Source organism: Cervus elaphus, chromosome 11 (genome assembly GCF_910594005.1).
Source record: "Cervus elaphus chromosome 11, mCerEla1.1, whole genome shotgun sequence".
Lineage (NCBI taxonomy): Eukaryota > Metazoa > Chordata > Mammalia > Artiodactyla > Cervidae > Cervus > Cervus elaphus.
The window spans coordinates 38,613,291-38,639,543 of record NC_057825.1 but is presented as its reverse complement, the minus strand read 5'-3'; the positions used below and the strand labels follow the sequence as shown (position 1 = coordinate 38,639,543).

Below are 26,253 nucleotides of genomic sequence, written 5' to 3'. Positions count from 1 at the left end.
ATGGACTCTATAGTCCATGGGGTCACAAAGAGTCAGACACGACTGAGAGCCTTTCACTATAACATGAGTTAGGAATTGTTCCTTGTACGGTAATCAACCACAACTCAGTTTTAGAACAATTTCATCTTTCCAGAAAGTCCCCTCTTGCCCATGCACATTCAATCTCTCCTTCCACTGTCAGCTCCAGGCAACTGCTCACCTGCTTTCTGTCCCTATAATGTTGCCTTTTCTGGAGATTTCTTACATGGATTTGCAGTATGCTATCTTTTGCATTCAGCATCTTTCACTTAGCATAGGTTCTTGAGGGTCACCATGTAGCAACATGTATGAGTTCTCCATTCCTTTTTATTTGTGGGGCAGTGATGCATTGCACAGCCACAGCTTTGTGTTCATCCCTCCAGCAGCTGATGGATTATGGACCATTTCCAGTTTGACCATTATGAATAATACTACTGGAAACACTTGCATGCAAGGAATCTGTGGACATGCGCTTTCACTTCTCGTGAGTAGATTCCTAGAAGTGGAATTGCTGGCGAGCATGGTAAAGCTTACCTGTAACTTTTAAAGAAGCATTCAGTTTAGGAAGTGCAGCTTTGTTCATGGGCAATTTTTTTTTCCTCTTTGGGGCTGCCCCAGGTTAGCTGAAAAAATTTCCCCTGCTCTCACTGGTTCAGTGGCCCAGGTCAGGCATCTGCAAGACAGGACCTCCCTTGCTTTTCTGGCAGGACTGGTGTAAGCTGGAGATGGCATAGCCTGCCCAGCCAGGCCTCCCTGCTCTGGGGGTCTCCCCCTGCTCCCCTCTCCAGTGCTGCTGTTCTGTTCGAGGAGGTGGGCAGATTCTTTGGGGGACCATCCCCATCCCGTGGACAACTGCTCCTCCACAGACACTGAACTGTGAGTTGGTCAACTCTTCTCTCAGTTCAGTCCTGCTCAGCCTCCAGGTCACAGAAATCCTCCTCACCACCAGTAGCTGACACTGTTCCTTCTTTAGTTTTACTTTCATTTCACACATCCCCTTATTACTGAAGTCATTCTTTGGTCGTTTCGATGGAAATTTGGAAATGGGGCTGTTATACCGTAGGGTCAAACCATCCAGTATTCCAGGGGATCCTTCCTTCCTGGGATCCCTCAGGTTGCCTCTTCTGTTTCCCCAAGCCCTGCCCTTCTTAGCCCCAAAGAACTTGTTCAGGTTCTATGGTTTCTGTGATGTCTTGGCTGACGGCTTCAAACTATACTGATGTCCCTTCCTCCTTGAGTGCTTTCTCTCTTATTTTCTTTCCTAAATAATGAGTCTGCTCCGCTCTCCTTTTCTCTAATTCTGTACTCTGTATGCATATCGTATTAGTAGAAACTGCTTGGATACAGAGAGCAGAAGAATTTGGGGGCTGAGGAGGACCTTAGCAAGAATCCTGCTCAACCAGTTCATTTAAAATATGTAGAAACCAAGATGTGCAGAAATTATTCTTATTAATGACAATGCTGTGTGTGAGTGTGTGTGTGCGCACTCAGATGCTCAGTTGTCCGATGCTTTGGGGCCCCATGAACTGTAGCCCACTAGGCTCCTCTGCCCATGGAACTTTCCAGGCAAAAATATTGGAGAGGTTTGCCATGTCTTCCTCCAGGAGATCTTCTCAACCCAGGGACTGAACCCACGCCTCTTCTGCCTGCATTGGCAGGCAGATTCTTTATCACTAGCACCACTAGCATAACTGGGAAGCCTGCTTAATGATGATAATAATAAGCAAAATGTCCTGTACCTCCTATATAGAACATTTATATATTGTATCCTGCTGGCAAATAGTACCAACAGGCAGGGAAGGGGGAATTGCCCAAGATAACATACTAGTGTCTGAAATGCTTTATTTGAAAACTTCTGGAATTCACTTTGGTTTAGATTATGGAAATTTTTCTAACATTGGGACAGATTCCTCTCATTCAGTTCTTTTTTTTTTTCAACTCATGGGCAATCTTGTTTATTTATTAATAATAATGAATCATTCTAAAGTTTCAGTCAGTTCTTTTTTGACTCACAAAGTTTTAGAACTTTTAAATTGGGAGATAGCCTGTAGATCACTGAAGAAAAAGCCGACATAGAAATTTTACAAGTAGCTCTTGTTTTCTTTATGAAAAAATGACAGCAGGTAGAAGACATAAAAATTACCCAAAATCCCACCTACCGCAAAATAACCTATAACCCTACACCAGTCTGGTGTGACTATTGCATTATGTTTTTCTGTGCTATATCACACACATATTTATGAATTTCCTGCACTATAACGTGTATGTGTGTGTATTTAACAAAATGAAGTCGTATACTATTTTGGAGTAAGTAGATAACCTACTATCACTATATAACCTAGCTATCAATATATAAATTCAATGTTTTCACGTCATTATAACCCAAGGAAGCATTAACTTTAATGCATAGCATTTTATTTTATGGGCACACCATACTTCATTCAACCGATTCCATGTTGTTGAACATTTAATATTTACATTTTTTAAACAATAATGCTGCAGTGAGTATCTTTGGAAACAAATTTAAGATACTTATATTATTATCTGCTTAACTAAATTAGTAGACGGCTTCTTGGTCAAAAAGGCATGGATGTGTCTGCAGATGTTGATATGGAAAGCATGGTTTAAAGTTGGAGAGATGCATCCAGAAAGATGATGGGTCCATAATATCTGGGAGCTAAGGTATCACCCCAGAATAAATTGATCATGGAGCCTGTTTAACTGTCAGTCCTTGAGGAATAGTTACAGTGGCTTTTGTCTTTATGCTTCCTACGCTGTATTATTACTGGGACTTCTCAGGGGACTCTTCTTTAGCCTTCTATTGAAATTAGCACTGTAACTAGAGCGTGCCAAATCATCTGGTTTGATTAACATCACCAGAGTATGTCTTTTTCCACATTCATTTTTCTTAATCAATTACATAAATCATTGCTAGAGACCTGTAATTTTGGTATGCAGTCTTGACTGGGTTGGCAAATTGTTAGACATGTTGCATCTGAAAAGCAGAATTACAGCACAAAGTAGTTGGCTGAAAGATGTTTAATAGGCTAATCAGAAAAATTTGGAGTTGAAAAAAATTGTTTTTAATTTAGAGTTGGAAAAGCATTCAAGGTGCTTTATTTTCATTCTTTTATTTCACAAAGGAGGAAATGAAGACTCAGAAAGGCCCAGAGAATTACACAGCTGGTTGTGTCTGAGCTGGAACTTGAGCTTCAATCTCTTGATGCCCAATGAGATGGCCCTCCACTGCTCTAGGCTGACCGCCTGCCGGCTTGTTCGCTGCATGCTGGGGTCACCATCATCAAGTGTAAACAAGTTACCGGTTTCAGTAGCCTATGGACTAGCACTTTCTCCAATTTTTGTCATTGTAAACGCTGATAATCAGTCACTCCATTCTTTCCATTGATCTTGAACTAGGCGTCCGACGTCCCGGACATTACTTCCAGTCAGAACGAAGACAAAGCCTCTTTGACTGCCTTGCAACAGCTGTTTTTAAAGCTGCTTCTGCGACCCTGGGGAATTATGTGTGTGTGTGTGTGTGTGTGTGTGTACATGTGCACACACAGACCATCACCACCACTAACAGTTTGAGTAAAAGCCGACTTTACAGGAAATATCATCCTAAATTGAGAGCGTCAGGGGTTCCTGGGTTCTTCCCCTTCATTAACTGATAAAGTGACAGAGCTGGGAAATGGAGGGGCAGACTCCGTCCGGAGGGGAATGCGTACGTGTGTGGTAGAACATCTGTCTAACATCATTCCACAACGCTCAGAGGAACAACTAACAGGTCTGGAAATGCAGGCCTGGGAAAACCAACAAGTTGAAGTTCAGGGCAACAGCTGATGTGTGAAAAAAATTAAGCTTAAAAGAATTTATTTTCAAAGACTAGTGAATCTGGAGTCTTTTTTTTTTTAATTATACATATGTTTCAAATACCAAAATACAGAAGAAGATTAATGACCCCTACCATGTATATCCATTACTGAAATTCAGAATTATCAAGATTTTATCACATTTGCTCTAATTCTTTCTTTTTCTTTTTTTTTGTTGAGATGTTTTAAAGCCAATCCCAGACACCATGTAACTTTATTTCTCTTACTTAAGTATGCACCTTTGAAAATATGGACGCTTAATTTCCTAACCATATGCCTGATTACATCTATGAAACTAATTAATAATTTATGAATATCCTTTGTCCTCCATCCATAATCTAATTGCCTCCATTTTTAAATAGAATCTTTTTATCAGATTGTACAGTATGAGAGGAGCCGACTCATTGGAAAAGACCCTGATACTGGGAAAGATTGAGGGCAGGAGAAGGGGTGACAAAGGACGAGATAGTTGGATGGTATCACCGACTGAATGGGTATGAATTTGAGCAAGCTCTGGGAGATTGTGAAGGATAGGGAAGCCTAGTATGCTGCAATCCATGGGGTCTCAAAGAGTTGGACATGACTTAATGACTGAACAACAGTAAGAGAAACATATTATGTCTTCTAAGCGAGGCCCATCCCACTGCAAGAACTGTTCATTGCTAACACTCTTAATAGAACTGTAATGTTAAAAGTCACTATTCCCAAGGACCATAGAGGGCCCCTAGAAACAGACTGGAGTGACATCTGTAGGCTAGTTAATGGCATGTAGCATCATCAGGGCCCAGTGTTTGATTATCAGGGCCAGCCCTAGGGCATGGCCCTGGCTGGGTCCCTACTGTGAGTTACTGGAGCCACAGAATTTATTTGGGCTTATAAAATGCAAATAGTTCAAGCATTCTAATGCACTACTTGTTTATGAATGCCAGTGACTAAGCAGAACCCCTTGCCTAGAACACATGACTGACTTCGACAGTGGAAGGGTCAATACTAATGAGTACATCTGACTGTGCTAATGTCCCACCGGTCTCAATGATGCAGAGTGCTTCCTTCCGTTCCTGTCTGGGGAGCCAGGTAGCTTGGATACAGTGAAGGGGCCACAGTGTGTACTCCAGGGTGCGTGTGCCACTCGGTTGCCAAATCTCCTCTTCACCATGAGCTGAGGAAGAGGCAGCCTTGAGCAGTGTTTATTCGGAAGTGCTCACAATTCTGTGCGCTTCTTGTTTTTATGCTTGGCTTCCTGTTATGCAAAGATCGGCCGAAGGGGCCAGTGAACTGTTGCAACGGATGGAGACACACACCCACAAGAGGCGACAGCTCTGTGCATTCCCAAGAGACACACAATTTCCAGAATGTGAACGCCAGAGGGGTGGCCCTGGAGAGGCAGCCTAGGTCGGGTGAATTCAAAGTGTAGACCTTGAAAGCCTAAAGACCCTGGCTCTCTTCTTTGTAACCTACGGAGACCACATTCTTACTTTTTCATACAAAAGATGTGGCTGTGTGTGCTAAGCCCCTTTGCAAGGCAGAGTTTGCTTTTTTAGATTGAAAGGCTCACTTGTCAAACAATGAATGTCTCTGAGCTACAGAACATGGGAGCATTAAGCCTGCTCAGTTCCTAGGTCTGGAGGCAGGTATTCAAGGAACAACTTTAGATATTTCTTTGAATTCTATCTTGTTTGTCTCAAGGCCAGTGTCCTGGGTAGGCCCATGTGACTTCATTCTGGGTGCACAGAGCTGTCCTCGGTCTTACATCTCATTACCTTTTGCAGGGGTGGGGGTGGAGCAAAGATTTTTCAAGCCGAAGTTAAAAATGAGACTGAGAATTTATGACAAAATTCCAGGAGAGTAATCACAGGATAAATGTATTCTAAAGTCTAAATGCCAGGTTTTGAAAGTGGAAAGATTTTTAAAGTTCCCCACCTCCCTGAATAGTGGGTGTTTCAAAATAGAGGTCAGTTTGCCTTGGAGAAGGAAAAGAGAAGAGGGGGAGAAAAAGTGGGCCTGGAGGTTCTGAAGTTAAAAGACTTCATTTTTTTTTCTAGTAAAGCTGTCTTCCCACAGTCTGTTAACTGGATAGCTGAGGGTCTGCGTGTGTGGTGGGGTGGATAGTGTGTGGGTGGGTATGTGACTGTGTGTGAATGTGGATGGATGTGTGAGTTTAGGTGTGAGTGAGGGGAGTATATGTGTGTGGGTGGGTGTAAGTGTGTGGGTGGGTGTAAGTGTGTGTGTGTGTGTGCATGCACAAATGTGTGTGGCTATGTATGAGTGTGGAAGGGGTGGGTGTGAGTGTGTGGGTGTGTGTTGAGGGGTGTGTGCACAAATGTGTGTGGCTATATATGAGTGTGCAGGGGGTGACTGTGAGTGTGTGGGGGTGTGCAGGGGGGTGTGAATGTGTGTGGTGTATATGAGTGTGTGGGGCGCGTGCAGGGTGTATGGAGGGTCTAAGCAGTGGTTGTAATAACCCCTAGTGACCATCTCCAGGGAGGCAGCCATGAGGGGCTACTGTTTCCCAAGCTCCCGGGGTCGCCCCTCAGCCACGTGGGGGATCCGCTGTGAGCTGCGCTGTGGGCTGAGTGCTGGGGCCCCTGGGGTCGGTTCCAAGTTCTTACCTCCCAGGTCTCAGCCCCCCTGGGCTCTGCTCAGGTCTCCTCAAAGGAGCTTGTGCAGAGAGCCCGTGGGGCGCAGCAGGACTGCCTAATACGTCCACTTTCCTGTCGGGGTGTCAGCACCGCCTTGGTGCTGGGCGGCAGTTTCAGTGCTGCTCTTCCCCATGGCTCTTTCATCAGGCCTGCTGAGCCCTGCAGAGCTTATGCTGGACGGAAAAAGCCGCACAGAGTGGTTTACACATAACATTGCAGAGAAACGGGTGGAGGCCGAGGCAGGTGTCTCCCACGATGGGCGGGGAACGGGCTCCTCTTCACTTCCCTCTGACTGTCTAGCTCTGTGAATTTTCACACACGATTCCCAGTGTCTCTCTTAACCACTAGAATATGTGCCTCCCTGTGGGCTCTTAGGTGGTGCTAGTGGTAGAGAACCCGCCTGTCGATGCTGGAGACTTAAGAGATGCAAGTTCAATCCCTGGGTCAGGAAGATCCCCTGGAGAAGGAAATGGCAACCCACTCTAGTATTCTTGCCTGGGAAATCCCATGGACAGAGGAGCCTGGCGGGCTACAATCCATGGGGTTGCAAAGAGTCGGACTCAACAGAAACAACTTAGCACACAGCACATGTGCCTCTATGGACTGTGTGCCTAGGGATGGATTTGGGGCCTTGAAATTAATTTCTTGCTGTGTACCTGGGCCAGTCACTTCATTTCTCTGAGCTCTGGTTCCTGGTCTGTAAAATATAGAGCTTTCCATGAAGACACAGGGTGAGCATTCAACCACACTGGACTTGACCCTGAGAGTGTGCTTGCTCGGTGGCTGGTACAGCTAAGACCTCACTAAATACAGCACTGTTTGTGTGGATCTTTCATATCAGGGATTCCATCTTCCCTGGCTGCTCTGCTTGCGTGGGCATAAGTGAACATATCTAGAAATCCCACAAATATGTAGATCAGCCAACGTTGGTTGCAAATATATACAACGTCTGGTGGTGACTCACATTTCTCACTAAAATATTTATTTTATTCACTCAAGAAATATTTACTGAGGACCTTTAGTTGACCAAATGCTTTTCTAGGAAGTGTGGTTAGATTGGTGAAAAAAAACTTATGAAAATCCCTGTTCCTGGGAACATACTTTCTCACGCCTGAACTTCTGTCTTTTCATACTTTGCGGTTTGTGATCGATAATGAATCCCCTTTTTTATACAAGAGGAATATGAGAGGGCTCTGGTCCACCAACAAGTAGGTCAGAGTGGAGTCAACTATAGACATCAGGGTGTAGCAGAATGTATTTTTGTGCGCCAGGCTGCACAGCAAATGTTTGAAGCCTCATAAGTCTCGAGTTCACTAATTTAGAGGGTTTCCTCCATATTTTAAACTCTGCACATTATCTTGCACCATGCTCTGCACATAGGAAATGCCCAAGAAATTTTTCCAGCTGGTTAATTTAAAGGATATAAATTTCTTTGTTAAAGAGAATGTATCCTATCACAGAATCTTCTGCCTGTGTGGGGGTTTAATCGCTCAGTCCTGTCTGACTCATTGCGACTCTTTCAACTGTAGCCCGCCAGGCTCCACAGTCCATAAGATTTTTTTCAGGCAAGAATACTGGAATGGGTTGCTCTTTCCTCCCCTGGGGATCTTCTGGACCCAGGGATCAAACCCCCGCTTCCTGTGTCTCCTGCATTGTAGGTGGATTCTTTACCTGCTGAGCCTTATTCAACAGTATTTTCTTTTCTTCTAACACACACACACACACACACACACACACACACACTTTCTTCCTCTCTCTTTGTTCCTTCCAATTAACTTTTCTGAGTCAGACACAGTGAGGGTGCTCCTTCATGATACCAAATGAATAAGACACGGTCCTTGTCTCAAGAACTGCTTCATAGCTCTAGCACCTGCAGACATGCAATAAAAAGCACAAAGATAATTATTCCTTACTACTGAGCCATAAAAAGGAATGAAAATAATACAATTTGAAGCAACATGGATGCAACTAAAGGTTATCATACTAAGTGAAGTAAGTCAGAAAGAGAAAGACAAATAACATATGATATCACTTATATGTGGGATCTAAAATATGGCATAAATGAAACCATCTACAAAATAGGAGCAGACTCACAGACATAGAGAACACACTTGTGATTTCCAAGGGGATAGTGGGGGAAGGAGATGGATGGACTGGGAGTTTGGGGCTAATAGATGAAAACTATTAAATATAGGATGGATAAATAAGGTCCTACTGTATAGCACAGGGAACTATATCCAATATCCTGTTATAAACCATAAAGAAAAAGGAAAGAACATGAAAAGAAATGTGGACACATGAGTCGCTGGTGGCTCAGTTGATAAAGAATCTGCCTGCAGTGCAGGAGACCGGGCTCAGTTCCTGGGTCAGGAAGACCCCCTGGAGAAGGGAATGGCAACCCACTCCAGTATTCTTCTTGGAGAATTCCATGGACAGAGGAGCCTGGCAGTTACTGTCCATCGGGTCACAAAGAGTCAGACATGACTGAGTGACTAACACAAACACACAGACATATATGTAAGTCACTTTTTTGTACAATGGTAATTAACACAACATTATAAATCAACTAGACTTCAATAAAAACATAAATTAAAAAAGAGATATTTATTCCCAAGCCATGGGGCCTTTGCTCACCTACGCAGCCAAATATGCTTTTCTGAAAGAGAATACTGAGATCAGAAGCTCAAACACTTCTTTATAAAGGACCTCTTGCCTTTAAACAGTACTTGTATCCTTAAGGGTCCTCTAACAGAACACAGACGTTTGTGTAAGTGTGCGGTCAAGAGTCTTGGCAGAAAGTGATCAGGGCTGAAACCCAGCCAGTGCTCCTCTTATGAAGCTGTTATCTGGCGAGTCGCTACATCCATCCCTCCAGGGGTACTATCCGCTCCTCCAGGACAGCTCCTGGCCCAGGGTTGTGAGATGGGCCAATACTGGCCCTGGATCTTTGCTTAGCATGGAATGACAGCTTCTCCTTTCACATCCCTTCCAGGCAGCAACCCCTGCTCCATCGCTGACTCTTGGTGAGAGTGGATTTTCGTGTTGTACCTCCTTTCTTCCACACTCACACCTAGTGCAAGCTCTCTGTAAGGAGAAGGAAAACAGTAACCTTTTCTGCCTTGTATCTAAGTTGATCTCCAGTGCCCTGATTTAAAAATGTTTCCCTCAATTCTAGTATCCCCTGGGCTCAACCTTTTCTTTAATTTTTCTGAACATCTGTTATGTTACTTTCCAGATAGGAGATTCTCACATCCTGCCTTTCACTTGCACCTCTTTTCCCCCAGTAACCTCTTTCTGAACACACAGGCCTCACCTGTGAAAACAAGAATTCTGGGGAAGTCAAAACCTCTCAGTTCAGTTCAGTTCAGTCGCTCAGTTGTGTCCGACTCGTTGCAACCCCATGAACCGCAGCACGCCAGGCCTCCCTGTCCATCACCAACTGCCGGAGTCTACCCAAGCCCATGTCCATTGAGTTGGTGATGCCATCCAACCATCTCATCCTCTGTCATCCCCTTCTCCTCATGCCTTCATTCTTTCCCAGCATCAGGGTCTTTTCTAATGAATCAGCTTTTCGCATCAGGTGGCCAAAGTATTGGAGTTTCAGCTTCAGCATCAGTCCTTCCAATGAACACCCAGGACTGATCTCCTTTAGGATGGACTGGTTGGATCTCCTTGCAGTCCAAGGGACTCTCAAGAGTCTTCTCCAACACCACAGTTCAAAAGCATCAATTCTTCAGCGTTCAGCTTTCTTTATGGTGCAACTCTCACATCCATACATGACTACTGGAAAAACCATAGCCTTGACTAGATGGACCTTTGTTGACAAAGTAACGTCTCTGCTTTTTAATATGGTTTGTCATAACTTTCCTTCCAAAGAGTAAGTGTCTTTTAATTTCATGGCTGCAATCACCAGCCCACCCTTATATTTCATCATACCCAGAACAGGACCTTCTTGCCCATTCCCACCAACCACACTCTCTGCTTCTTTCCCTGCTTCTACAAAAGGGCCTCGGAGGTCTCTGAGCTATCTGGAGGCAGCGTTGTGTCTGGCTGATCTTAGATGCCAGATCCAGTCGTTGTTCCCAGTTTGTGCCAAGTGCTTGGCCAATATGCATAGAATGAATGGATGGAGAAGGCCCCCTCACCTGAGCCACTCAAACCCCAAACCTCTCACCCACCTTCTGTTCAGCCAGGTGTGGGGCTCCAGTGATCCACCTCACCACTGCCTCTCCTATGCTCTCTGTTTCCCTGACATCATTCTAATTCAGACCTCTGGATTTGTACCCAGAATATTGTACATTGTCCAGTTAGTTTTCCCCTTTTCCTTTCCTCCTTCCCTCTTACTTCATTCATCTCTTTCCTTTCATCACTTCTATATTTTCTCTCATTTAATATATAATCAAATCTATACTATGATAGTAATGTAAACAATTATGACCTCCATTTAATGCCCATGTTTTAAGAGGCAGACATAGACTGACACCTGTCCTCTTAGAGTTCAGGTAGAGAGCGAAGACAGAATAAGAAAAGGACCAGAAGGCATGATAACTGTTTTGAAGGACATGTATTCCCAGCTAAGAGGGACCAGTGCCCAGGGCTTGACTCAGTCTGCCTGGGCTGAAAAGGCTTCTTGTGGGAGGTGTGGCCAGAAGTCTTAAAGGATGAACAAGAACATTCCAAGAGGTCCAACTGGGGGTGGCTAAGGATGGGTGGGAGAATATTCCAGCAGAGAGACTAGAATATTGTCATGGATAAAGTTCAGGATGGGTATGGAAGAAGAGCAGGAAACACAGCAGGAGAATCACAAAGGATTCTGAATCCCATGGTAGGTAGTTTAGCCTTCATCTTTTGGAATAAAGATGTTGGAGGGTCATTGAAGGTTTCTAGGTCAAAGAGTAACATGGTTAGATTTGTGTTTCAGAAGAACTGTGTCATAAACAATGTCATCAGTGGGTTAGAGGTGAGATTGGTGGGAGGCAAACAGGTTAGGCAACTATTGCAGAAATCCAGAGAGAGGATAAATGGGCCCAAAAAACCAGTGGGGGTAAAGAGGAGGGATCAGAGAGAAAGAAAGCTGTTGATTGTGAGGATGTAGGAATGGTGCAGCCTTCTGAATTGGCTGGTTGACTAGGAAGAGGTCAGTCACAACAAACCATAGAAAAGCAGGTTTGAATGTGTCTGTTGCACAAGCCCAAAGAATGGGTGGGAGATGGGAGAGGAAGTGGTAAGTTCAACTAGCAACACATGACCTTGAGATCTTCACGGTGGTACATGTGGGCAGTTGAGTAGATGAGTCCACAGCTCAGGAAAGGGTGTCTGGGGGCTGGCCATGTAAATTCTACTCCCTTTTCAAATTTATTTAAACAAGGTTCCCAGACTAATGCACTGCTCAGATCAACATATTGAGAAAATATCTTCAGAGAGTTCTGGCTTTGACCAAACTATTCCCATCTCACTCACATGTTCACAGCTTCTAAAATAGAATCTAAACTGATGCAGAGTTGAGAGAAGTTGGCAGAAACATCTGTGAAGTAGACCTTAGAAGATTTTGTGATTGATTATCTGGAGGGAGAGGGGTCAGAAGATGAGCAGATAAAGAAAGGAAGTGATAATGCCTCCCCAGCTGACTTCTCTGTTTAAACTTCCTCCTTTAATTTTTTCTCATTCCAATTTAGGGCAAAAAGCAGCTAACTTCTACTGCAGAAACCTCATCACTGAGAATGTGGAACTTCTTCTGTGTATTTTTTTCTATGTCTCATCTCGTCTTCCCTCACCTGCAGACTAGAGTGCAGCCTAATCAGTTCAATTAAATCACTTGACTATTTTATCACAGACCTCTCTTGCTCAGGTAGGTGAGATGGCTCCCTCTAACCTCTCAGATCAAGGCTGAACTTCTAACTCTGCCATCAGAAGCCACTTTTTCTCTAGACCTTCCAGTTTGATTTCTCTATTTGATAAAATGATATTCCCACCTTTATGGCCTGTTTCATCTCATGTTTGAAGTGCCAACCAATAGAACTTTCTGTGATGATGGAAATATTCTATGCTGTCTATTACTAGCCGTGAGCCTCAAGGGCTATTGAGCACTTGAGATGTGGCTGGTGTGAACAAGGCACTGAATTTAATTTATTTTAATTCGTTTTGATGTATGTAGCCAGTCATAGCAAGTGGTTACTATATTATTGGACAGTGCAGGTCTTGGGGCCTATTCTTTCTTTATCTACGAAAGTAAGGGTGGGTTTCCCACATCCCTAGAGTGTTCTGTAAACTTTTAACAACTGCCTTCCAACTGCCCACCTTGCCTCACTGGCCACTCGCCACCCCCTCTCCAGCCCACAATCCAGCTCAGACTTCCTGCCCAAAGAGCCGGGAGCATGCACTAGTATGTGATGACTGGCTTACAAGCAAAGCTTATCACACTTATTATTTTCATTATGAGAAACAGCCCCCATAAATAGTAACAGATTTCTTTGTTTACTTTATTCAGGAACAAGTCACACCCACAGAGAAGAGAGACTGTTCAAAGGAAAAAATCAGGAAATGGAGTCAAAACCAAGTCCAACTTGGGGCCCATCAGGCTTTCTTCTCTGGTATTTGACTCATGATAAGCAGGCTGGCTGAGGGGCCTTACTGCGGGCCGAGGTGGGAGACAGCTCTGATATGGGACAGAAGGAGCCCCGGCTTCTTTACTGTCTCATCAGAAACTTTGCTATCATCTCCCCAGTGTTCAGGCCTGATTCTAGCAGTGGGAATTTGTTCTGAACCATCTGTACTCATGGCCCAGTGCCCCAAGTCACATCACATTTGATGGACGTATGGGTGAATGGGATCATTTCTGAAATATAACAGATGGTCAGCCAAGGCCTAGATCCCACACGTGCGGACAAAGTGGTCACCTACTTGTCACCAGGACATCAAGACCCCTCTTAACCAAGTCTGAGGATGTAAGATTCATATATCTACTCCTCCTTTGCCAGGCCATTCCGTAATGCACGGATGCTTCTAGGGGGAGGTGTGGAGCTCCATATGTTTGTTTCTGTTACTGCTGTTTTTGCCACTTTTGTTGTTTTTCAGTCGCTCAGTCGTGTCCGACTCTTTGTGACCCCATGGACTGCGGCACACCAGGTTTCCGTGTCCTTCACCATCTCCGCAGTTAGCTCAAACTCATGTCCATTGAGTTAATGATGCCATCCAATCATTTCATCCTCTGTCACCCCCTTCTCCCTTCTGCCCTCAATCTTTCCCAGCATCAGGGTCTTTTCCAATGAATCAGCTCTTTGCATCACATGGCTGAAGTGTTAGAGCTTCAGAATCAGTTCTTCCAATGATTATTCAGGGTTGATTTCCTTTAGGATTGACTGGTTTGATCTCCTTGCAGTTCAAGGGATTCTCAAGAGTCTTCTCCAGCACCACAGTTTGAAAGCATCAATTCTTTAGTGCTCAGCCTTCTTTATGGTCCAACTCTCACAGTTTTTACCACTACAGAGCATGAAAAATTTCCCAGCATCTGAATTCTTCTTCACTGAGTTGGTTCTCTTCAGTCTCCAGTGTTTTTTTGGGTCCTGCTCCCCTGCTCCTACTTCTTCAGTGCTTCTGGAGTCTTCTGGTTTCTCCTATCTCCTAGAGGAGTTCTAACAGTTTCTGTGGATCTCTTGGGGGGCGGGGTGTAGCCTGAGTCTGGGGAGACCGGAGTCTTCAGAACCATCACAAGGCACCCACCTGATTCCCTCCTCTCCTGCACAGGCTGCCTGTGGTGGCATCACCCTAGAAGCCATATGAAGGTTTCTCATTAAGCACTTGCTAGGAGGGATGCCATCCCTCCCAAGTCTGGTGCTGCTTCAGCTGAATGATCACATAAGTTCCATTGAGCTGGGCTACACAGAGGCTGTTGAGGTGAGAGAAGATCCCTGTGCATCTGTCAGAATCCCTCACTCTTCAGTCTTCTTCCAAAATTCTGAATACAAACCATTCTTTCCACTTGTGCCCTCTTTCCAGTACAAATATGAGTTTTTCCAAGTGACAGTCTCTGGCCTAGAGAGACACTTCTTCAAATTCCCTCCTCCCCATGGTATTCCTACCCAAACCCTCCTCTGGTTCCTTCAGATCATTGAAACAGCCTTAGAACAAGTGATCAGCCCCAGGGTGGCTGTTCTTTGAGTTACAGATGGAAGACCTTGAAGACAGCAGTAAAGGGGAGAGCAAGATCTAAGATAAAATCCTTAACTGGCATGCCAGGACACATGGATATAAAGCAAATGCATTGCTAGCATGCTGCTGAATTGTCATCAGAATGTCAAGTTACTTTTTACGACAATGGGGCACTTTTATGATGGCTGTGCAAAGGAGGTTGAATTAAGTATGTCTTGTGTCCTGGTGTACAACATAGGCTGACCTCTCCAGTCCCTGGTGAGAGGCAAGGGATGGTGCTGCAAGCTGCACCTTGGGAATGCCAGTATGTGACAGGAACGCAGACCCTTTATGGGGTCAAGGAAGCCCAGTTAGGGAAGAGTCCATCTCAGACAGCAATGCAGGATGAAATATATAAATAGGGTGATAACTCTGGATCCAATTAGAGTCAGTGGAAGAAAGACTGTAATGCCATATACAATTCTTGTATTTGAAAGCATATCGTGAACAGAAATACAGAATGAAAAACCAACAGGTCTAGAAAAAGATTTGAAAAAGGAATCAAAAGCCATGAAAGAAGTTGTTGCTTCAATGCACTGAAGGTGGGAATGAAGGAAGAAGGAAGGTTTGATGATGGAGCAACATTTTGAAACTAACAGGGAAGTTTAGGAGATCCTCAACAGTGATCTCCATCTTCAAAGTAGGAAGTAAAATCATCTGTTGGTAAAAATAATGAGTGACATTTGTTCACCTTGGACGAGGGACTGTGTGCAAAGTGGTTTTTATATATATATTTATATATATAATAAATTCATTTAATCTCCACAGCAATTCCATAGAATAGGGGCTATGATGATCTTAGTTTAACAAGTGAGGAAACGGGCTCAGAGAAGTTGCCTGATGTATGCAGGCTTAAAGAGCCAAGAAAGGAAAAACTGGTCTTTAACCAGGTGGGATGAGATGGGCTGAGAGAGGAATTGGCTTAGTTCAGCTACGTTGTGAACGTTCTGGGGACTGACAAAAGCTGGATAAAGGGATTATGAAATGGAGACTTCCTCCAGCAAGGAGGAGACTGCAGACACAGGAGACTGATGGGTATGGAGTTCGCTCAGCACAAGGTTGAGGAGACAGGGACCTCCAACGTGGTTTTAAGGGCACTGTTGAACCAGCTGGGAAAGAAGGAAGGGCAGAAACAGAGAAGGGACATGCTGACCTGCGGGGGACCCCAGGTTGGCTGATGATTGCTGTGGAAAGGAGGGAAGAAGAGAGTTATCCTCAGTGGGCGTTACCATGGAGACAAGCTGTGGTCACCTGGACCTAATCTGACGACATGCAGAGCTCTTGTGTGAAAACAAAAAGAAACTACACAGTGCAGTGGGTTGAAGGGTCTGGATTCAAATTCTGCTTCTGTGTCCTGTTGGCAGACTCATGTTCCCTTCAAATGCTTGTATGTTGTCAGCCACGCGGGAGGGGCAACCCAGCCGAAAGGGCAATGGGAAGGCAGCCACAGGGAGGCCCTTGGCCCAGCAGAAAGGGCTGTGAACACGCCCAGTGGGCAGGGGGACAGAAAGTACTTGACGACCCTGGGCAGAAGGATTTGGGAGGTTCCCGCATCCTGCATGGTGGCTGTAAGGTCAGGGGTGAGGGGCTTTCGGGGGCAGCTAGGGCAGGGCAGAACCAGACAGTGAGGTTGGGGAACACAGCAACTCCTTCTGTGAAAGAAGTCAGGCAGCTTCTGACTGCTCTGCAGCTGCGTGGGACTCACCCTGAACCCTGAGAGCAAGAGGCACTATTTTCTCCCCTCTCTTGTCAGATATTGACTCCCACGCAGGAAAAAGGAAGCACCTTTTGTCAGATGCTGCGGCCACTTCCTCTTCAGACGGCTCCAGCCAATCTCTGGCTTTGTAGAAGGAGGGAGCGGACTCCAGCTGCCGGACCTTGCGGGTGGGGAGCCCGAGGGCCGGCGCTGGTGGGAGTGGGCCCCTCCGCTGGTTCGCTGGGTCCCGGGGCATCCTCTCTGCAGCAGATCTGGACCCCTAAGCCCGGCCTGGCCGGGGCCCAGTGCCTCCCGGGCCCTCCCTGCACACTGCTCACAGTCCAGGTCAGCCCGCCTGTCTGTCCCTCTCTACAGCTCGGTCAAGGAGCGTGATGACCGGAGAGCAGATGGCGGCCTTTCACCCTGCATCCACCCCCAACCCGCTGGAAAGACCCATCAAGATGGGCTGGCTGAAGAAGCAGAGGTCCATCGTGAAAAACTGGCAGCAGAGGTACTTCGTGCTGAGGGCGCAGCAGCTTTACTACTACAAGGACGAGGAGGACGTAAAGCCACAGGTACCAACCAGGCTATTTGCCCTTCTTCCTACAGCGGTCCCCTCCTGGGCGTGGGAGACGGATAGAGCGCTGGAGAGTCCTATAAACTCACAGGGGGCTTCTCACTAGGATAACATCCTGTCCATTCGAAAGGACTTCTCTCTGTCTTTCTCACCCTTGTCAAGATAATATAAACTGGGCTTCAGAGATGACAGGGTGATGATTCCCCCACGGAGCCCCAAGATGATCACTGGGGCTCTTCCTAAACACAGCACTAAGTCAAGCCTGGCAGCTATGGCCTTTTCTTTTTAACTTTTTATTTTGTATTGGGGTATAGCTGATTAACAATGCTCTGATAGTTTTAGGTGAACAGCGAAGGGGACTCCGTGACAGCGTGGTCTTGATGGGGATGCAGAGCACAGGGGCTCAGGGAAAGTTGATTTGGGTTCAGGAAAATTGGTCTGAGATTTTGATTTATTTGTCTGTTCAATCAGTATTTGTTGAGCATCTACTTTGCACCAGGCACTGTTCTGGGGAATTGAAATAACCCCAGTGAGTAAAACAGATAAAAAAAAACAATACCCTGCCATGTGAAACTTAGAAGATGGGGTGGGGAAGACAGAAAATAAACATAATCGTTAAGAAAAGTATGTGGTTTGTTAGAAAATGACTATTTCTATGAGGAAAAAATAGAGTGGGCTAGGGAGATTGGTCATTTGAAGGAGGTGGTACTATTTCAAGAAGGGTGGTCAGAATGATTTCATGAAGAGGGGGACATCTTAGCAAAGATTAAAGAGGAGTGGTAATTGGCCAGGCAGATCTCTGGGGAAATAGCACTCCAGGTGGCAGGGACAGCCAGTGCAAAGGCCCTGAGGCCTGAGGCCTGAGATAGAGTATGTCTGATATATGTGGGAAATAGCAAGCAGGGCAGAGTGGGGATGTAAGGGTTAGAGAATGAGAGTATCAGAGGGGATGAAGTCAGAGAGGAGAGGGCAGGAGGTGGGGGTGCAAACTGCAAAGGGGGTGGTAGGCCCCTGTGAGGACTTGAGCATTTGTACCGACATAAATGGGAGGCCTAACAAGGTTTCCAGCAGAAAGGGGTCATTCTTGGTCTGTGTTGTAAAAAGATGGCTCTGGCTACCATGTTCCAATACAGATCCAAGGCAGAAGTGAAGAGGCGTAAGGGTGATTTAGATGAGAGGCTATAATGTTTAAAATCTCAATAGGAGTTGGGGGCTGCAGGAAAATGACCAGCCTGATATACTTTGAAAGTACAATAAACGGGACTTCCAGGTGGACTGGATGGGGCTAGAGAGGTCTTTGATCCTAAATCTTGGGCTTGGGTCTTTTCTTCTGGCCTCATGGCCATTGTGATGAATGAGAGCAAAAGGAGATGATAGTAACAGCTGAGAGGCCCCAGATGTAAATTGTATGTCTTAAGGCAACCAGGAGGGCTGGACACCCTCTCCTAGAGTGGTGGAGGGGAAGGAGTAGGCTTGGCCGGAAGGGGTTTACTAGGGAGAACAGACTCTAGAACCTTCTGGAGGCAGGGAAAAAATCCCCAAGAAGAGTGAAGATGTTGGAAGTGGGTGACAGGGTATGTAAAGAAATGAGAAGGTTCTTTTGGAAGAGGGCGGTTCTCTCTAAGGGCAGGCTTGCGGCTCTGACACACGGGCAGTGCCTGGTTGGCCCTCCACCCAGAGGGCTGGGAGTGTTTGTTCCTGCAGAGGCTGGAGAAGGGCTGGAGACCCCATCACTGACTGAGTTCTTGATCAGTGTCCTGTGTGTAGTAACCAGACTTTCTTCACTTGACAAACAGATCCCATCAGAGTCAAGCAATTACAGGCTAAGATGGAATTCCTAGTGCTTTAATAGTGAGGCAGGAAGTCTTCCCATCTGCAAAGAGTAAGGGAGATAGCAATGCGTCGGCCTTCTCAAATTAGCAGAAAGGGCAGCTCAGTGAGACTTACTTCACTCAGGTGTAGTGGGGGGAGCTTATGTTTGGTTCTACTACCATCCGGCCATGTAATTATTTAATTTTTCTAGACCCCTCTTTCTTCTTTTGTAAAATGAGACAGTCATCTGTCACAGGATTATATGAAGCACATGTAAAAAGTTGTTTTGTAAAAGCATAAACTGATGTCAAAGGGTAAAATAAATTATTGATGGTCCTAACTTTTCTCCCTTACTTTGGGAGGAGGAAACTCAGAATCCTCTCAGGATTAAATTAGTAAAGCTACTTCTAGGATGACAAGTGTGGCTTATTTTTTGGGAAACCTATTAATATATCAAGCCAATAAGTCAAGATCAAGAAGTCAAATGAGAAAAATTACACAACCCCTAAAGAGACAGCTGAAAAGAGAATCTGATAAAATTCAAAACTCATTTCAGATATAAAAAGTTTTTTTAAAAAGCTTTTAGTAATAAAATATAATTTCTTAGAATATTTTACATTATATGGGTATGAACATTTTGACTACAAAAGACATATGGGAACATGGTAGGAAATTTGGAGGATGCAGAAAATCAGAAAGTAGAAAATAAAAATTATCCCATCAGGAAGAAATAGCTACCCAAATCCTCAATTCTTCCAGTTTTTTCTATGCATACACATTTAGAAATATCTATTCTAAATGCAAAATTAGTATAATAATATTTTAATTAAAAATTAACAATATGTCATGAATATTGTCCCTTATTATTAAATATTCTTCTACAATGTAATTCTTAGTGGTGGCAAAATAATTTCTTGTGTGGACATTCTATAATTTTTTAACCAATTTCATCCTAGAAATTCATTGAGAATTTGGGCTGATGTTTCTATATTACCGTAACAAATAAGAATTAAGTGGACATCTTGTAGATTTTTCATATATCCATCATTATTTCAGATGAAGAAAAATCTATACAAACTAAAGAATTTTTATTATACTATCATTTAAAATTGTTTTGGGATTCATAGACATTGCAAATATCTTAAAGTGAAATGAAAGATATGAACTAAATTCATGGGAAAAAATAAAGGTCTATTTCCACCCTATGTTTCACACCATTCATGATGCTGGATGGGTTAAAGACTTACATGTGAAAACAAGTTCATAAAGATCTGAGAAGAAAGTGTAATTACCTGCATGATCTTTGGGAAGCAGGTGCTTCTTAAGCACATTTTAATTTCTTAAGCTGATTTTAATTGCATAAATAGAAATGTCTCTACCTTAAAAACCAAAATAATAAGGTGAAAAGGCAAGGAATAAACAGGAAAAACCATTCATATACATCTGGTAAATATTCTTCATATCTAAAGTACTCTCAAACCTATAAGAAACAGCAATAGGAAAATGAGCAAAGGACTTAAACAGACAACTTCCCAAAGAAATGTAATAGCCAAAAGGCATATGTAAAAAATTTCACTCTCAGTCGTAATTAAAGACATACAATGGAAGTTAATGAGATATCATTGTCCTTTTATAAAACCGGCAAAGATTTTCTAGAAATTCCAATATTAGTGAAGACTAGGGAACAGGAATTCTCATGCACAATTAGTAGAAATGAGAATCTGTACAACCTTTGTGGAGAGTAATATACCTCTTTAAAAATGCAAATTCTTTGGCCCTGCATTCCTAATGTAGGGGTTTATAATAGTGAAAAAGAAAGAATATATAGCAAAAGGGGCTAAGTTATATCAGGGAACTTCTATATATTTATACAATAGAATATAATTCAGCTGTTGATGCCGAAATGGATACTTTTTGAAAATGAAAGACATTGATAATTTAACTGCTTTGAAAAAAAACAGTTAATAGCAGAGGATGATTTATATGCTAATCACATTTTTGAGGGAAAAAAGAATCATGAATCTATACTTTATGGGAAAAGACTTGGAAAGAAATACACAGAGGTGTAACTGAGTTATCTGAGTACTAGAGTTACACAAAACTTTAATTTTCTCTTTCTCTATGACTAAAATATAAATTAGTTATAAATTTAAAAAGAACACACATTCCTAAAAACTCAAGACACAAAAATGCTGCAATCATATTAGTGCAATGATATGAAAAAGGCCCTCATGTATACTGATGATGAGTACGTGCAGCCTTTCTAGAAAGCAATTTGGCTAGATTTCTAAGAGCCAAAAATATCATATCCAGAATGACCCTGTCATTCTGGTTTTAAGAAGCTCTTCAAAAGAAATCAGATATGTGCAGTGCTGTTTGTAATGAGAAACATTGGACGAAGTGTCTGACAAAGGAGAATGATTAAGTAAATTACAGAGCCCTGTGTAATGGACTCTTATTTATGCTCTTCCAGGGGAGGTTTGGGAGAAGGCAGTCTGTACATTTTTTCCTCTGAGTTCTCAGAAAGGTCTGTCCAGCTCTAACAGTATAATGCCCTGTAAGTCCATGACCTAGTTTTCTATAACTCATTCCAAAAGTTTCTTTGTCAAGGAAGTTGTTTAAAACAGAATCTCAGTGAATTGCTCTCAAGTCTCTGCTACCATGATGGTTGTAGACAATCCTGGCGTAGCTGTCCCATTGCTTCATCTGCTTTCTCTGAAGTCAGAACAGGTGGCTGCCTATCGGGGGCATGCTGGGAAGTATTTAACCGACAGCCTGCTGGTAGAGGAACTATTTTGGACGAAGCACTTGCCAATTTCTGTGGTGTAAATACTCCCACCATGGCTGATTCAAGCTACCAGCATCCCTGAACTCAGAATTGAGAACGGAAGTATGTAGCACAGTGTTAGAAGCTATTTCTACCACACAGATTGATTAAATGTAAATAACTATATGAAGACAAATGATAGTAAAATACAGCAAATCATTAGGTAAATAGAAATTTTTTTTATATTTATATGAGATGATGGGTGTTCACCAGACTTATTACAGTGATCATTTCATGATGTTTGTGGGTCAAATCATTGTGCTGTGTACCTTGAACTTGGACAGTGTGGTATGTCTCTTGTGTCTCAGGAGAACTGCAAGAAAAAAAAAAAGAAAAAAGAATTAGAAAATGATGAATTCTGAATAGTACTATCTTTATTTTTAATGCAAAATATTTCATTGAAAGTTCATATCACTTGTTTTTTTGGTTATTTAATTTAATTGAGCACTGCCTAATAAGAAGAAAAATAAAATGTCATTTCAGAGATATCTGTCTCTCCTAAGTACATCTCTAAACTATTATTTGATAAATTTAATCCAAATAGAGTAAAAATAAAATACAAAATGCGTAAGTACCATTTATTGAACAGTTACTTGGTGCTGGGATCTGTGTTAAAAGTCCTGCATATACTATCCAGCAGCATAATCTCAGGGTCAATTTTTTCCTGAGGCCACTGATATTTAAAGATAATGAGGAGTGTGTAGGTGGTGGCTATTTTTAAATAATAAAATTAGAGAAGTATAGGCAGATATTTTTTATTTTCCTTCTTCCCCTGCCTCCCTCCTCCCCCTCCTTCTCCTCTTCCCCTTTCTCTCCTCCCCCTCCTCTTCCTCTTCTTCTTATTTTTTTTCTACTCTGTTTCTCAGTCTTAGACATTTTCATTTCTAGACCCCCAAGGAACATTTATTCTTTCGGGATTCTGAGCTGATATGAGAGTTGCTTAAGACTCTTCCTTTATAACTTCTCTGTTGCCAATCCTTTCATCCGTGGTTTGTTCTAGAAATAAGATGTCCCTGTTTACTCAACTCTGAATCAGATACACTACCTATTACAGTCAGTGAGATGTAAATTATGAGTGAATAACTCCAGGACAAATTAGTTATGTCCTTTCCTGCAGTTACTTAGACTTTGAAAGCATTGGTTTCCTCATCTGTAAAATGCGTGTGGTCATCCTGCCCTGCTTTGGGGGTTGTTCTGAGGTCTAAGGAGATACTGCATGTGACGGTGCACTGTCAGTGGTAAAACAGTGAGTGTACACGTGGTGGAAGTGACTTGTTTTTCTGATGACATTTTCATGTGTAAGGTCATAAGTTCTACCCTCACTCTTCAACTCCCCCGCCTGCCCGCCCTGGGAATCCATGATCCTCCTCCCCTGTCCCTTCAAGGGACATTATGCTGAAGGGTCTCAGCACCTCAGCTGTGATGGTGAAGAGCACAGGCTGTGAACTCACTTCTGAGATGAATTTCTGCCACTTCCTAGCTCTGTGACATTGGGCAAATCACAGAACCATTCTGATCCCATTTCCTCACTTGTGAATTTGTGTAGCAATACTTGGAAAATTGATGAAAGGACTAAGTGAATAATACACAGTTGGAGTGCTTAGCAAAGGCACAGACTCCTGGAGTGTGCTGCTTAGAAGCTCTCGCTGCTGAGTACTGCATCTCCTTGATGACCTTGGTTCAGTCCTCAGTGCCCCCTCTGGTGACCTGGCAGGTGGTAGGATTCCCCCAGTCTCAACATGGCCTCCACAGAGATCAGGTGTCTGATTTGGCCATGAATTTGGGCTCTTGGAAAAGTAGGAAGAGACACAGGTTGTTGATGGCACCCTCTCAGCTCATTCTCTGGTCAAGACCTTGTCCTCTTTGTCTCCTCAGGCACCTCCCTTGTGCTCACATAGCTGCCACTTAATTTGACTAAGGTCTGAACAGCCGAAGGGCCCTGTTCGAAGCTGAGTTGCTAGCTTTCATGTTCCTCTCCACCAGCCCATCACTATCCTGCCTGTCCTCCAACCTAAGTTTAGTTTGAAGCTGATGACATTTCTGTTTATCTTAAAGGCCTCACTTTCAATCTTTCAGGGCTGCATGTATCTACCTGGAAGTACAATCAAGGAGATTGCCACAAATCCAGAAGAAGCGGGGAAGTTTGTCTTCGAAGTCATTCCAGGTAGGTGACAAAAAGCGGGAGAGATGTTCTTACATTCCTGTGTTACTTCTGATCCCAGAAGTCAAGGCTATTATTCAGTGAGTCTGTCAACCAGCTAGCCAACCAACCTAGTAAGAATGCATAATAGTTCTATATATAGTTAATGATCCTATACTAGTTCATTAATAACATGGAAACTAAGTGGATGTGCATCTGATTCAGCTCTGTAAGCATTTCATGGGTACCTGCTTGGAGCCAGGTATTCACTAGGCACTGGGACACTAGTCTGAAAGTATATCACCCTCGCTAACTAAAAGGGACATTCCCTGGTGGCTCAGTGGTTGGTAAAGAATCTGCCTGCCAATGCAGGAGACACAGGATTGATTCCTGGGTCAGGAAGATCCCCTGGAGAAGGAAATGGCAACCCACTCCAGTATTCTTGCCTGGGAAATCCCATGGATAAAAGAGCTTGGCAAGCTACAGTCCATGGGGTGGCAAAAATGTTGAACTCGACTCAGCAACTAAGCAACAACATGAAAAGGAGCTTAGCTTTGAAGGTGAGTGGGACAATAAAATGAACAAAGTATAAATCGAACCATGAGAAACTGCCGTATTGGTGGGTCAAAAATGGTCGATAGTCAGCAGTCTCATATGGTGCAATGTGACCTGATAAGAAATGACAGCTTCAACTTCCTGAGTACTTAATACGTGTCGGGTGCTGTAATTCACTTATTACAGAAGTTAACAGCACACTGGAGATGCCTCTTTCTAATCAAGAGTTACCTTCCTCAAACGCATGTAGGGAACAGGGGTACTTGTCTCAATTCGTCTCAAGGGGAGTTGATGTGTCACACTGAAGCTGCTTCTGCCCATCTCTTGCCCCACCAGGAACTCCAGGGCTGCTGGTCTAGCTCTGGCGCCAGATTTTGCTGCTGCCATGGTGACGCAGCAGGAGAGGCCCCAAGTCCCCTGAGTGCCCCTTCCCTTAATTCTCTTTTTAACCCTCACACAAATCAGTCCTATGCATAAGAAACTTGAGGGGGAAGGGTACAGCAGAGACGGTAAACTATCTGGAGCCAGCCTGCCTGGGACCACATCTGGCCCTGCCATTTGCTCTGTGTATGATAGAGTAAAGTGAAAGTCGCTCAGTCATGTTCAACTCTTTGTGACCTCACCAGGTCCGTGGAATTCTCCAGGCAAGAATACTGGAGTGGATTGCCTTTCCCTTCTCCAGGGGATCTTCCTGACCCAGGGATTGAACCTGGGTCTCCTGCATTGCAGGCAGATTCTTTACCATCTGAGCCATCAGGGAATCCCCTGCTATGTGTGTAATTGTGATCAGTTATTGAATTTAATTATTTAATTTCTCCTTGCCTCTGTTTCTTTACCTGTGAAATAGGGGCAGTGATGATGATAGTGAGGATTAAGTAAACAAATATATATGTCACACTTGGTATAGTGCCTGGTAACGGTGTCACGTCAGTGTTTGATGTTTTGGCAATAACTAGAGGAAATTGTAAAATTCAGAAATCAATTTCCAAACTGGCTATGACTGTTTATAGAAAACAAAGAAAAATAGGATTTTTTTTTAAAGTTCAGCTCTTCCTAAGTGGCCACCTCATGGGCCTTCCCTTGATTTTTATCTGAGGAGCTATCCGTTTTTCTTCCTTCTGAAAGGAAGAACCTACTTTTCCAAGCTCTGCTTTCTGGGAGAACTCTACCCCTTTCCCACAAAGTTTATTCTCTGTCTAGGGCCCCTTTCCCGGCACAAATCATGAGACACAGCCACTTATGATAGCTTGTGTCCCATAGCCTGATTTTTCAATATAGGGTGACCTTACTGAGAGCTCCATCTAGAAATTTACTGTGGGCTTTGCACCACGAATCCAGTGCCTTTGGACACTGCTGTGCTAGCGTAGGGTGAAGATCTGTCCTCTCATCGTAACTTATATTTGCAGTTGTCTCCTGGGCTGCTGGGGCAGTTCTTGGGCAGATTCACACATGTAGGTAGGTGCACACACACTCATCACATAAGGAAAAACAACACTTATAAAGCAATAGTAAGGTAGGGAGCTATTTTCCCAAACATGTCATCATTCACCCAACCTGAAATGAGACAATGCTTTCTGTTACAATGTAGAGAATTTTTAGTTCCTTTTTTGGTCATCTTTTTGTATGAGATGATTCTCAGGGGCCAACCCTGGCATAAGAAATGGCCTCCCCTCTCTTTGATCACCAGTGTTAGCTGTACAAAGCCCACAGAGAAGAGTTCCATTGTTGTTATGCTCTGCTTTTCTTTATTTGGAGCAAGCAAAGATTTGAGGCAGGCTTCCCTTCCCTACTTAACTCAAGCAGAGTAACAATCTCCCACCCAAAGGGGATCATCAGGTAGAGGGGGGCTATTCCTTCTGTGGAGTATGTAGGATTTAATTCTCATACTGCTTTCTGAGATGTGACACCAAATTTATTGAGCGCTTGCTAT

The 26,253-nt window shown here is 43.7% G+C and overlaps 1 protein-coding gene across 6 annotated transcripts in view; it reads left to right on the top strand.

Annotated features, from left to right (window-relative positions):
* Positions 1 to 26,253, top strand: part of ARHGAP25 (Rho GTPase activating protein 25) — an 87,836-nt gene that overhangs the window by 24,322 nt on the left and 37,261 nt on the right. For 3 of the 6 annotated variants that reach the window (XM_043917601.1, XM_043917605.1, XM_043917600.1), the window contains exons 2-3: positions 16,788 to 16,987; positions 23,705 to 23,792. In XM_043917601.1, the coding sequence (XP_043773536.1) occupies positions 16,788 to 16,987; positions 23,705 to 23,792 (288 nt within the window). Of the gene's footprint in view, positions 1 to 12,362; positions 12,378 to 16,274; positions 16,290 to 16,584; positions 16,601 to 16,787; positions 16,988 to 23,704; positions 23,793 to 26,253 lie in introns of those variants that run through there. The other 3 variants (XM_043917604.1, XM_043917603.1, XM_043917602.1) reach the window with 3 other exon arrangements.